The sequence below is a fragment of the Xenopus tropicalis genome, chromosome 7, assembly GCF_000004195.4.
Source record: "Xenopus tropicalis strain Nigerian chromosome 7, UCB_Xtro_10.0, whole genome shotgun sequence".
In the NCBI taxonomy this organism is placed as follows: domain Eukaryota; kingdom Metazoa; phylum Chordata; class Amphibia; order Anura; family Pipidae; genus Xenopus; species Xenopus tropicalis.
This window is the reverse complement of record NC_030683.2, coordinates 84,005,170-84,018,110: the sequence shown is the minus strand read 5'-3', so window position 1 is coordinate 84,018,110 and position 12,941 is coordinate 84,005,170. Positions and strand designations below refer to the sequence as shown.

Here is a 12,941-nt window from a genome sequence, read left to right as displayed (position 1 = left end):
ATTAATGGGAATGATTAACTTTGTTGGCAGATTCAAACCCGATTTGGCACATAGAACACAATACATAAGAGACTTACTGAAAGCAAATACTGACTGGGAATGGAATGAATACCACAATGCTGAGTTAGAAGATATTAAAAAAATCCTTAACAACAAACCCAGTACAACAGTATTTTGATCCTTCCTTGCAAAATAAATTGTCGACTGATGCATCACAGAAAGGCCTTGGGGCAATTCTTGAAAAAACAAATGACTTTTGGCTGCCAGAGCACTGACTTCAACAAAACGTTTATATGCACAAATAGAAAAGGAAACCCTTGCACTCGTATTTGGCTGTGGAAAATATCATGAATATTTGTATGGTTGTGAGTTTCAAGCAAAGACTGATTACAAGATTGTTACTAAGGCTTTAGCAATACAACTTTGTTTTCACTATAAGTCAGGTAAGAACTTGGTGGTAGCACACACACTATCAATGCTTATTTAGCTGGAAACACTTTAGAAAATATGTTCACTGATCAAACAGGGCATTGAGAACAATAACCCAGGGTCAGGGGTTCCTGTTGCATGCTTACAATATCTTCATGAATCCTGGCATCCTGGTCAGGGGCTCTAGAATTGCCATTCCCGCCTCAATGATCAAATTGATTTTATCAAGGCTTCATGAGGGGCATTTAGGAATAGAAAAAGCCAAAAGGAGAGCACACACGTCTTTGTTGGCCAATTACGAATGAAGATATTGAACACTTTATTAGTCGATGTCCAGCGTGCCAAAAGTATCACAATTAACTAGCAAAGGAACCTTTTATAGACTATGCAGTCTCTCCTTGGGAGAAAATTGGTATAGATATTTTTAATTTTAGAGGACAACACTATTTAGCAGATGTGGACTACTTTTAAAACTATCCTGAACAAAAACTGCAAGATTTGCAAGCTAAAGAGGTAGTCTGTCTAGACATGGAATACCTAGAGTTGTCACTGATAATGGCCCTCAGATTGCCTGCACAGTATTCAAGGATTTTGCACCCACATATGATGCATTCATCAGACCTCAAGTTTAGAGCATCCAGAGGGAAATGCATTGGCAGAAGCAGGAGTAAGAATACTAAAACCTATACTCATTAACACATGAGAATCAAAGGAAGGCAATAATGCTGTGAAAATCTCTAGAGAAGCCTTTTCTTTACCGGCTAGGCTGGCTAAATACCAGCTGGATGGCAACCCTACCTTTAATCTGTACACATTACACAGTATGCACAAGCATATGAGTGTCGGTGTGCTCTGTGTAGCTTAGGTTTTATTGCAAATTAACCAGCTAAAAATGACGTTCACTTGTCATAGAAATTGATGCTACAGGGGTGATTATTAAATTCTGATACAACTTGCTGTACTGTTTTCTGAGCTGCTATGTTATGATTACAAATTAATTAGCCATGTTTGTATTGTGATGTTTTCTTTTCTATATATACGCATACCTCTCAACTGTCACGATTTTCATGTGACAGTCACAATAGCCTGCAGTCCCGGAGTATGGCACAAACAGGGAGCACAGAGCAGGCAGAGTATGGCACACACAGGCAGCATAGCATAGGGCAGGCAGAGTATGGCACACACAGGCAGCATAGATCTGAGGTGTGAACAATGGAGGGGCTTAGAGGAGTGAACAATGGAGGGGGCTTACAGGTGTAAACAATCTGGATCTGAGGTGTGATGCACTGCAATGCAGGAGGGCCAGTTAATCACAATGCTGATACCATTTAAAGCTTACACAAAGGTAAGCAGCCAGGCATATGGGGGGCCACATGGATTCTGAATACTATTCCTATATCTCCCCCCCCCCAGTCTCCTATATAGACTCTACTCTAAATGGTGTTCAGTCTCCTCTGGTGCAATTTCAACTGTTTCATTATTGGCTAAAACACCTCATTGATTGATTTGATGTGTATAACAAGCTATATAGCATAAGTATACCAACATTAAGTAGCCACAAAGTGAGCATGAAATCTTAATTTTCTCCATAGAGTAAATAGAATAGGTGATAAAATATTTATAAGAAGAGGGGCAGTTATCACTAACAAAACCTCCCAACCTGTGCATTCAGTATGATTCCAGTAAGTCTTTTTATTGGAAAGGGAATATCAAGTTAATCACAATACTGATACAGGTATAGGACCCGTTATCCAGAATGCTCGGGACCAGGGGTATTCCGGATAAGGGGTCTTTCCGTAATTTGGATCTCCATACCTTAAGTCTATTAAAAAATCAATAAAACATTAATTAAACTCAATAAGATTATTTTGCATCCAGTAAGGATTAATTATATCTTAATTGGGATCAAGTACAAGGCACTGTTTTATTTTTACAGAGAAAAAGGAAATCAATTTTAAAAATCTGAATTATTTGCTTATAATGGAGTCTATGGGAGACACGCTTTCCGTAATTCGGAGCTTTCTGGATATCGGGTTTCCAGATAAGGGATCCCATACCTGTACCATTTAAAGCTTACACAAAGGTAAGCAGCCAGGCATATGGGGGGCCACATGGATTCTGAATACTATTCCTATATCTCCCCCCCCAGTCTCCTATATAGACTCTACTCTAAATGGTGTTCAGTCTCCTCTGGTGCAATTTCAACTGTTTCATTATTGGCTAAAACACCTCATTGATTGATTTGATGTGTATAATAAGCTATATGGCATAAGTATACCAACATTAAGTAGCCACAAAGTGAGCATGAAATCTTAATTTTCTCCATAGAGTAAATAGAATAGGTGATAAAATATTTATAAGAAGAGGGGCAGTTATCACTAACAAAACCTCCCAACCTCTGCATTCAGTATGATTCCAGTAAGTCTTTTTATTGGAAAGGGAATATCAATGTGGTGAGAAATATACAAAGGGTTATTGAGAGTATTAAACTCAGCTCTGCACAGTGAAGTGGAGAAATGGAAGTATCTGCTGTATGCAAAATGAGTGATCAAAAATGTTAGTTATCTATAAAGGCCAATGTACAACGGAAAATAATGCAGGTGACATTTAGCTTTATTTACTACCAGCAAGAAACACAGCTTAAAATAACTTGTTTTTATACAAAAACCACTTCAAGGCACTGCACTCAGAATAAGCAACTATTATACATTACACTAATAATATATATTATTTTGGAATAATTTATAAAACTGTGGTAATTTTTCAGAGAAGTAACCCATGGCCAGAAAAAGCAATTATCTCTGATCGATCAACGGTGTCAAGACAATCAAAGCAAAATTGGTTAGTCTGGTTTACTGTACCAGAGTAACATTTGCTTCACTTTTGGGATTTGATTCCGTAGGGCCCTGTTTCAGATGATGCTGTGATTCTTCAACCTATGATTGAGTGTATAAGAATGGTGGGAGTTGCAGTCAAACTAACTCCAGGGACCCAAGGTTAATAGACAGGGCCATAGGGGCATATTTATTAAGCTGTAAAAATGATTTACACCAAAGAAGGTATAAAAAGTGGTAGGCTTGAGCACTCTGAGTATGGTGCTTAAATGGAACTTACTGTATATACTCGAGTATAAGCCTAGTTTTTCAGCACCCAAAATGTGCTGAAAAAGTCAGCCCTCGGCTTATACTCGAGCCGGGTGCCATAGGTCCCTCCAGACTCCCTTCAGCACCCTCGGTCCTTTGTGTGCAACCAGACCCTCCAGCGCCCTGGCCCACTCCCAGTCGCAATACTTATTCCCCCTTACGTGTCCTCCGGGACTGGGTCTTCTGCCAGTTTGCCAATGCGCAATGAGCATGGAGTAGTACTCATATTGTTTTTGTTGACCCTCTTCTCCACTTACAGAGCTAGTTTACTGTTTTTCTTTTAAATAAATATTTAAAAACATATACCCCACTGATGCCTCAATTTATGTAATTTTACTTAGCAGTAGCTGCTGCATTTCCCACCCTAGGCTTATACTCGAGTTAATAAGTTTTTCCAGTTTTCTTAGATAAAATTAGGTACCTCGGCTTATATTCGGATCGGCTTATACTCGAATATATACGGTATGTCTACAATTTTGAAAAATACTGTAGCTTAGTTTAAAAAGAAAAAAAGTCTTGGTTTACTATTGAAAATGTTATAGCTAAGGATTCCAAATAGTTGAAGATTCCATTTTTTGGTATGCATGTGACTATACCCAGGGTGGCCATCGGGGGTACTGCTGTCAGGGACTCCATGACAGAGGATGGTAAAAGGAGCAGGGCTTGTGGGGCATTGGTAGAGTTAGTGCAGCTCATGGGCTGAGTTTTGGATAAACTGAGACCTCACAAGCTCTTTTACTGAAAATTAAAAAATCAAGTTTGTATTAATGTGCATGTTTGTGAAAAGCTTCTCTGCTTTCCTTTGGATTGGCTGCTAGAGTCTTACCTATAACTAATCTTGTCCTGCTTGGAGACAAAGAGGTATCCATTTTCACAGGCATTGCACCCTCTTGGGGTTTTTCTGTCCATCCTCCTTCAACATGATTAAGATAAAACACTAATGGATATATCCCTATTGAAACCCTAAGCCCAGACAGAAGGATAACCAACTTAAAGTGGGCATGCACGTCTTCTTCCGACGAACATTCAGATATCAGTCATACGTGTAAGTGCAATGAAACTAACATTCAGACTGAAACTGTAGGATAAAGCACTTAAAATACAAATCGGATGTTCTGAACATGAAATAGTTGGCAGACACCAATCGTAGCAATTGTGAGTGAGTGCTTGACTGATTATTATTTATGTTTATTCCTCTATGTGAAAGGAACTCCTATACTGTAGTTGTTTAATTATTTTTTCTTAGTAAATCTGCCCTCTCTGAAGAACCTGATAGACATGATTCTGAGAGACGCTGCAGAGCTTGTCATAACACTGCTATGAGAAACAAGAGGGTTTGTCAGAACTGCTTCTCAGAGATTATGTTGGTAAGAATGATAACGATTTTCTTCTTTTTTCCTCAAACAGGACAAGACCAAGTGCCTGAGTTCCCAGTAATGGTGTTAAAGATTTAGGTTAGTGCCACACAGGGCAGTGCAGTTTTGCACCGAATTCCGCTTTGTTAACACAGTGGGTGCAGCCATAACTATCAGATTTTTCAAGCTCAGGGGCGGATTCTAGTGAAACCTCAGCAAACCACAAGTGATGTGCTGAGGTTGAATAAAACCCGCCCGACCTGCGGATATCAGGCCGGCGGGTTTGGGCCAACCTCAGCACATCACTTGTGGTGTTACAATATAATGTTCATTCCAGAAAGTTTGTCCTCCAAATTCATTATTTTCTTCTTCAGGCATTCCTTTTCCAACAATAACATTTGGAAATAGCATTGCTGGCCATCAATGTTTTTAAATTTAATTTCTTTTTCCAGTACCTTTATTAAGTCAGAATTAAGTTGGTCTAGATATTCTTCCATGTGCTGTAGACTGATAATTTGATTTAGATTATCTCCGTCCGGTGGTGTCCTAAATAAGACAAAATGCAGTGTTATCTATGTCTTCACGTGTTTCAGAAATTATGTTGAACTTGTTTTTTGCTAACAGAATCTAAACACTACAGATTCATAACCAAGACTCAAGGGCTCATTTACAAATAATTGGGTAACAAAAAAAGTGCAAAAACAGACCTGAAGCACTGTGGGTTTTCAGCATGCCCCCACTGTTGCACCCTGCTATGCACTTTGAGCTCCACTTTAGAATGCACCTCACTGTCATTGCAGCAGAACTTCAATCAGAGATTGGCATAATCTAGTTTTTTGGTCTAAACCCCAGAGAATATTGTGTTTGCTAACTGATTGTATTGATCTGACACAATGGCACACAACATTATTTTAACATCTCTTTCTTGCTAGCTCTTTCAGTCCTTTTCTCACTCTTTTACGTTATCAGGCATTTTCACTTAATGTTTATGTTTTTATCTGAAAGGCTGTGCTGTTGTGACTAAGTTCCTGTTCAACTTTTTTATTATACTTAAATAATGCACTGGCTTTGAAATGTACATTAGCCTGCTATTGTTTTGCTCTGCTTCCAACCTAGTCTTTAGCCTGCTGATGACTTCCATCTCTCCATGGCAAGCAACTTGTTATATGCTTTCTTATTTAATAGTCTCATTACGAGGAACCCAGAGTTACTGCTGGTATGGTTCTATACTTTTCAAAAAGAAAAAAAAAAAACTCTAATTGTGTTTACCAATGCCCTTTTTGGCACACAACACAAATGTTTGAGCAGGAACCTGTAAGGCCAAAAGAGAGCCAAGATTTAAGGACAAAGCCAGGACATTACATCCTGTGTGCACAAGTGTAATGATGTGAATGCCTGATATCATGTGCATAGACAACCAGGAACCGGGCTTCCCCTTACCTGGTAATCTGTTGGGTGGACATGCAGTGGCACATGCCCTGCTGCTTCTGCGCATTTTAAGACCAGGGTGTCATTTCAACCTTGAATTTCCTGATGCCTGTGTCTACTTATCTCTCGACCCTTATCTGTCTGTCTCTTTTACCTGTCTGTTTATTATTAAAGGTTAAAAAAAATGCATTTGCTGTTAAGCTAACAAGAATGCCTGCTTAATAAACATTTTCGACAGCTCTCCATGATCAAATAATGCATGAAGATCACTTTATGAGAATTCTGCCTGTTTTTGGACACCTGGTTTTGTTAATGTAATTATCAATGGACAATGGTGTATACATGCCTTAGTTTAATCATAGCCCACATATTGCTGGACTACAGCTCCTAGTTTATGTTAGCATATTTTCAAGCGTTAAGCATTCTGGAGAATGTGGTCCAGTAATATCAAGTAGTAATTATTGGTAAATATGTTTTTGTGAAGAGCTAGGGGGCGCAAATGGGTTGTATGGAAGTTTTATGTCCAGTTTAAAAAAATAACAAAGTAAAGTTTTTCACAGTCATTAACCACAATAAAGTAAAACCAGTTTATAAAGATAAAAGGGGTCATGCCATACCAGTTGATATGCTGGGTAGAGTTTTCGCTGGTCTGTGTTGAAAATTCTCTCTTCATTGTAGCCACTCTGTGTCTGAGAAATATCTCAACTGCTTGCAAAGACTTCATTTCTTTACACCTATTCCATGTCTGATCGAAAGCAATAAAGAAAGTAAATCAGAGTAATACATATATTTACCTTATGAAAGTCTACACTAAACATCCCTTGACTGTTGTGGCAAGATTAAACTAATGAGAAAACTGTCATGTAACACCATTGAAAGGGAATAAGTTATCCGTAATTTGCTTGTGACCTGATATGTACTTAGTAGTTCTGTGCCAATATTTGTTCTTAATGAATCAGTTCCTGTTTAAGAACCATTGATCCCCAGGGGTTCTTCTGCAACTGTGTCAGAGTTATAGTTCATCTTGGATAATCTTTTCTCCACTACTCCTGCTAGGGCCCAACAGAGACAGAAAGAGTTGTAGGTAGCAGGTCTCTACATGGAGAGCAACAGGAGTTAATTTGATCACCATTCCGAGTTGCTTTTTACATTACATTTATTTCCATTATTTTCTAAATACCAGTTTCTAGAAATGTGTCTGTTGCTAGAGATGCTAAGAAATTTGCATCAAATATAACCTCTTTTCTTGTGTTTTGTATAAATGTAAGAATAATGCTAAATATGCAAGTGATGAGGGGGAAACCTTTTTAATATAATAATCTGGCTATCTCTAGCATAGCAACCAATCAGCATTTAGTAGTTGCTAGCCTTCTGCAGTCTGCTTAGTGAGAGCAAACATCTGATCAATAGCCAATGGTTACTAAACCTGGGAAAAGATTTCTCCATTCTTTATATCCTTTTATATTGGTGTATCAAACCAAAATCTGGTAATATATGCTGACGTATTGTCATACATAAACACTCTTAATTGAAGCTTCTGGGACATAAAGCCCTTTCCCCATAAGAATAAATGATGTTTTGTATGTATTTTGTGTGCCACAATCCCAAGCACAAATAGAACACTGTATCAGCAGTGAACCTTAACTTTGCATTGCTAAAGCTGGGCATACATGCACCACTATAATCATGGAAAACACAGTTTTGTACGATTTTTGCATGTGTGGGCTCCAAATTATTGTCCCTATAATTTTTGTACCATGATGATTGGCCATTTAATTGGTCATACAGGTTAAAACATTTTGGTCGGACAATGATAAAATCTACACATTTATTATGAATGTGGATATCCTACAATGCATTTCAGGAAGTCACTTTCGTATGACTGGTGTGTGCCAACTATTTCATGTTCAGAACATCTTCCGATTTCTTACTTTTAGGACTTTATCCCTTTATCCTACAATTTCAGTCTGGACCAACATCTGGCTCTTGATATAATACAGGGCTTTGGAAACTTGCAGCATGCAGGGAAACATCTGCTGCATTGTGAAAGAAGAATGATGTCTGTAATGCTAATCTGAAACCTGGACAGGACCAGTAAATCAGCTGATAATTGTTGAGTAGGGACATGTAAGATATATAAGCACTGACAATACAATGCAATAGGATACTTTGGCTTTATTAGAGTGAATACAACCTGCCAGAAAATACCCTGCCATAGACAATACTGAGTATTGCGTCTGCTAAAACACGTGTAGAGACAATTATCACTTAGACTGTAAGCTCTACGGGGCAGGGACCTCCTTCCTACTGTGTCTCATACCACATGGCACTTATATATATTTATTGTATTTATTTATTATATAACTTGTCCTCCCTGTGTGTAATTTTGTATTCTGTAAGATTGTACAGTGCTGCGTACCCTTGTGGCGCTTTATAAATAAAGTTATACATACATACATACAAATGATCAGCAGTGTCTATTTTTTTGGCGGTGACAAGTAGCTGCTGCTAGTAGCTCCATGTGTCTTCACCCTTAAGGGCAGTGGCACACATGGAGATTAGTCGCCCACGATATATCCTTGCTATTGCAGGTGACTAATCGCCTTTAAATGCCATCCCATCAGCAAGAATGTAAATTGCCGGTGGGATGGCATACGCACCACTTCAGTTTCACAATATTCGGCCGACATTGGGGAAACCGAAGTGAAGTGTATGCCATTCCAACGCCAATTTTCATTCTTGCCGGTGGGATGGCATTAGGGGAAATTAGTCTCCCATGGTAACGAAGATTTATTGTGGGTGACTAATGTCCCAGTGCCCCAAAGGGCTTTAGACCTCATTTAAGAAGATAGGGGATTACTTTATGGTTGCTTGCTAAAAGATTATAAACCTATATCAAACTTTGCAGTTCCTCACCCCTTTAAAGAATGGCTTTTGTGTGGATGACTTTAATTTGAATAAAAAGAGTTTACTGAGGAAATCTGAACTTTTTTCTGCTTGCTGTTGTTCTGTCTCTTGAGTTTCTTGCAGGTTGGAACTGGGTTTATTCACCAGTGATGCTCTCTGAAATCTGGCAGCGAAGCAGTCACCCAAGCAAATCTTTAATGCCTGCAGAGATAATAAATTGCACTTATGTTAGCAATTCAAGTTCTGTTACTGATTGATGCTGGCAACAATTCCAGAAGCAGCCTTCTACAAATGTTTAGTCACCAGTCTAACCATAAAAAAATTAGTTCTAAGCTGACAAACGTGCATTTAGATCAGCAATTTGTAAATGAATTAACCCTTTATATCTTTATTATTGTGTAAATACACCAGGTTCTTTATTCTTTTATATCCGTGTGAAGTTTTGATAGCATCAAATATTATGCTTTTGATGTTATTGTAATGTTTAGCTTAAATGTAATGCTCAGGCAGATCAGGTCTGGTTTTAAAAATCTTATCCAGCTTAACCATGTCTTCTGACAGTTCTGCATAGGCCTGTATTAGGATCTGATAATGGGTCAAAGATCCAATTATTTGGTGACCAAAAAATACGAGCAAACCCAAACTAATGTATAGCCCTAGTCAGTCACAGGCCAGGTCTTGGTCCTGAGTAACAGCTAGAGTGAGGTTTTTCATGTTGCATTAATTCTTTAGTCACTGTAGAACCAGCTAAGTAGCTTTGTCAATAACAATCTCCTGCTTTTGCAGAGAGAAACATGCCAGGTTTTTCATTCAGGTCATGAGTGGAAAGTCATGAGAGTTACTATCATTATCCATAAATTCTGGGATTATTAGTTTCCATGAGGGATTTTTCAAGAGGGGCTAATGATAAAAAGCCAATGTATTATTCAAAAGTGGATTTACTTTTTAACCATATTATGCAACTGTCCACCAGCAAGAGAGGGGTCTTGTGATAACATATATCCATACCTTTTAGGGCAACCTTTTTTTTTTTATAGTGCTTAAAGTCTTCCTTATATAAATCTAAAATTGCCTGGTAAGATCTACATCCTTCTAACCTCCTGCTGTCTATTCAAAAACACATTTCATAAACTTAAATCACATTTACCTGATAGAAAATTCGTAGGAAGCAGGGGTTGGAATCATCACTGAAATCTTTAGCAGAAATATGAGATACACAGTGCACAAGCAGCAGGACGAAGCTTCCAACAGACTGCAGATACTCACGTGACACAAACAGATTATTCCCTGAACTCTGTATAAAGAACATAGAAGGCATTTAAAAGCAGGTATTTACTTAGTGTATGCACTGGAAATAAAAAAATAAGGCAATATGAAAAAAAAAATCATGCTTAAAAGCAGTTACATAAGTGTGAGCCCCCATAGCTCAAAATTCCCCAAACGGAGTACTGAAATGCCCACACAGTATATTGTGAGTCGGTCCCTAAGCTCAGTAACTGACAGCAGCACAGAGCATGTGCAGTGAATCAGCAGAAAAGAAGATGGGGAGCTACTGGGGCATACTCAGAGGCACAGATCTTTACTGCTAAAGGGCTGTAGTTGCTTTGGGCTGGTACAGAAACCCAACACATAATGCACAAATGCACAGCATTATACCATTTAACAGTGTTGTATTTTGTCATGTTTTTGCTTGAATAAATGAGCCAGAGATTCCCCTTTCAACATATTTAGTAATTCTCTTTTACAGATGATAAAGGGTCAAAGACTGCTATATAAATAGAGACTGAAATGTGTGGACCACAACAGAAAAATGGATGCTTACATATGCAGTATGGCCACAGATGAGCTTACCTGATAATAAAAAGAGTGGCCAAAGGCATTCCCTTTGTGATCATTCCCAGGCAATCTGGAGGTAATGTATAGGTTTATTTCTTTTTCCTGACAAAATAAGACATTTTTAAAATATTACAATTGTTGATTAATGCTTAGATTAAAGTATATATATATATATATATACTACTTCTCTATATCGAAATAAAGAATGTTTAAAGAATGCTTAAGGGGAAAAAATGGTTTGCCTGACCCCTAGTATGGAAAAACTCTGTAGGGGTTAAATCTAGCCATAAGCTGAAAGTTTTCAGGTTAAGCATTCCCTGGAGAGGCTTGGAGTTTGTAATTGGCCAGGAATGTGATGTGGTCTAGTGCTTAAAAAAGGAAGGAATTTTCAAGGTTTAGCCTCTTTGAACTACACTGGCTGAGGAGGCTGGATAGTTCTGAAGAATCCTTAGTAGGATTAGGTAGCACTAGTTAATGTGAGGCCTAGTTCCTGTACAGGCTTACTTTATAATAAAGTTAGTTAGTGTAGCATCCAGAGGCTCCTCGTAGGAGAGCAAAAGAGTACAGTACTGTAAGTACTCAGGTATCACCCACCAGCATAGTAATACAAGCATAAAGAGAGGTCCCAAGAAAAGCTCCACTGTAAATAAAGCATTCTGTTGTAGCTCTGCCAGACCTATGACAGTCACAACTCATTTGTTGTTGTGAGTGTTGAGGGAAAGGGTAGTATTACAGAAAGTTCAGTACCCTAAAAGACATCCTTACAGCACCCTTAAAAAGAAAGAAACATTTGTTTCTGTTTGTATGTATTTTATTTAAGCGGAATTTAGATATACTGGGTGGGAGAATAACTCTGATATATGAAATAATTCCAACTACTGTGTGCTTCAGGACGTAGATAATAACTACATGAGATACTGACACGTACTTGGATATGTGACTGTAACAACTGCAGGATGTAGATACCATACTGGTAAATCACAAACTCTCTTGTAGTTAATTGCTCTGGATTTACTGGTGTCAGGTCTTCTTTAAAGGTAAGTTGCAAATCCATTGTATCTCTAAATTCATTTCCTTTATCTAAAGGGAGAATAATCACAAAAAGTAACATTATAAAATATGTGTTGCTCTAAATATAATGTGATTGAGAGGCATCAAGTGCATTTCAAACACTAATGTTCTATAGACAAATGTTTTGTTACTATTGACCGCCATACAAAATTTAGGCATGGGTTTTAACCTTAACTAAATAGAAATGCTTAAACCAGCACCATCACACAACATACACTATTGCACCCAACCAGCAGCTTCAATAAAAAGGGGATTGCTTTATAATGTTCTCACTGCAAATCTGAAGCTTCAGAAAAAGGGTTGAACTTGATGAATGAGTTTCAACCTTATGTACTATGTTACTATGTATTTGAAGGGCTTGACAATGATACTGAGCCTTTATGCCTGGCACACAGTCGTGTTCCAATTCAACCCAGTCATGACTGCGCAGGCAGTGAGTGTTCTAACTGAGGAAATGTGTGTCTGCTATGGGTTACTGCACTGAGGTCATTTTTCCCATTGTTAATATATGTGTCTCATAGTCAGGGATAAGGCCTCTTCCACAGTTTGTGGCTATTATAAATGCCCCAGTCCAGATTTATTTAGTGTACTACAGATAAGAAGAATTATAAATATTTGAATATACCTAATTCCAAGAAATTATCCGCAATCCATAATATTCTGCAGCTATAAATTTTCTATTACAGATAGAGGTTTAATTTCTTTAATATTCTGAGTACAAATCAATGCCTTATTATGCAAAGTGTCCCAGCCTGGCATATTGCTGGATCTA

The 12,941-nt window shown here is 38.0% G+C and overlaps 1 protein-coding gene across 1 annotated transcript in view; it reads right to left on the bottom strand.

Annotated features, from left to right (window-relative positions):
- Nucleotides 1–4,017: 4,017 nt before the first annotated feature.
- LOC100498396 overlaps nt 4,018–12,941 on the bottom strand; it is a 57,587-nt gene continuing 48,663 nt past the window's right edge. The window contains exons 32-37 of the mRNA XM_031906402.1: nt 12,027–12,178; nt 11,114–11,200; nt 10,410–10,556; nt 9,272–9,463; nt 6,973–7,100; nt 4,018–5,473 (exon numbers count right to left, since the gene is read on the bottom strand). Coding sequence (XP_031762262.1) covers nt 5,242–5,473; nt 6,973–7,100; nt 9,272–9,463; nt 10,410–10,556; nt 11,114–11,200; nt 12,027–12,178 — 938 coding nt within the window. The 3' untranslated portion in view covers nt 4,018–5,241. The remainder of the gene's footprint in view (nt 5,474–6,972; nt 7,101–9,271; nt 9,464–10,409; nt 10,557–11,113; nt 11,201–12,026; nt 12,179–12,941) is intronic.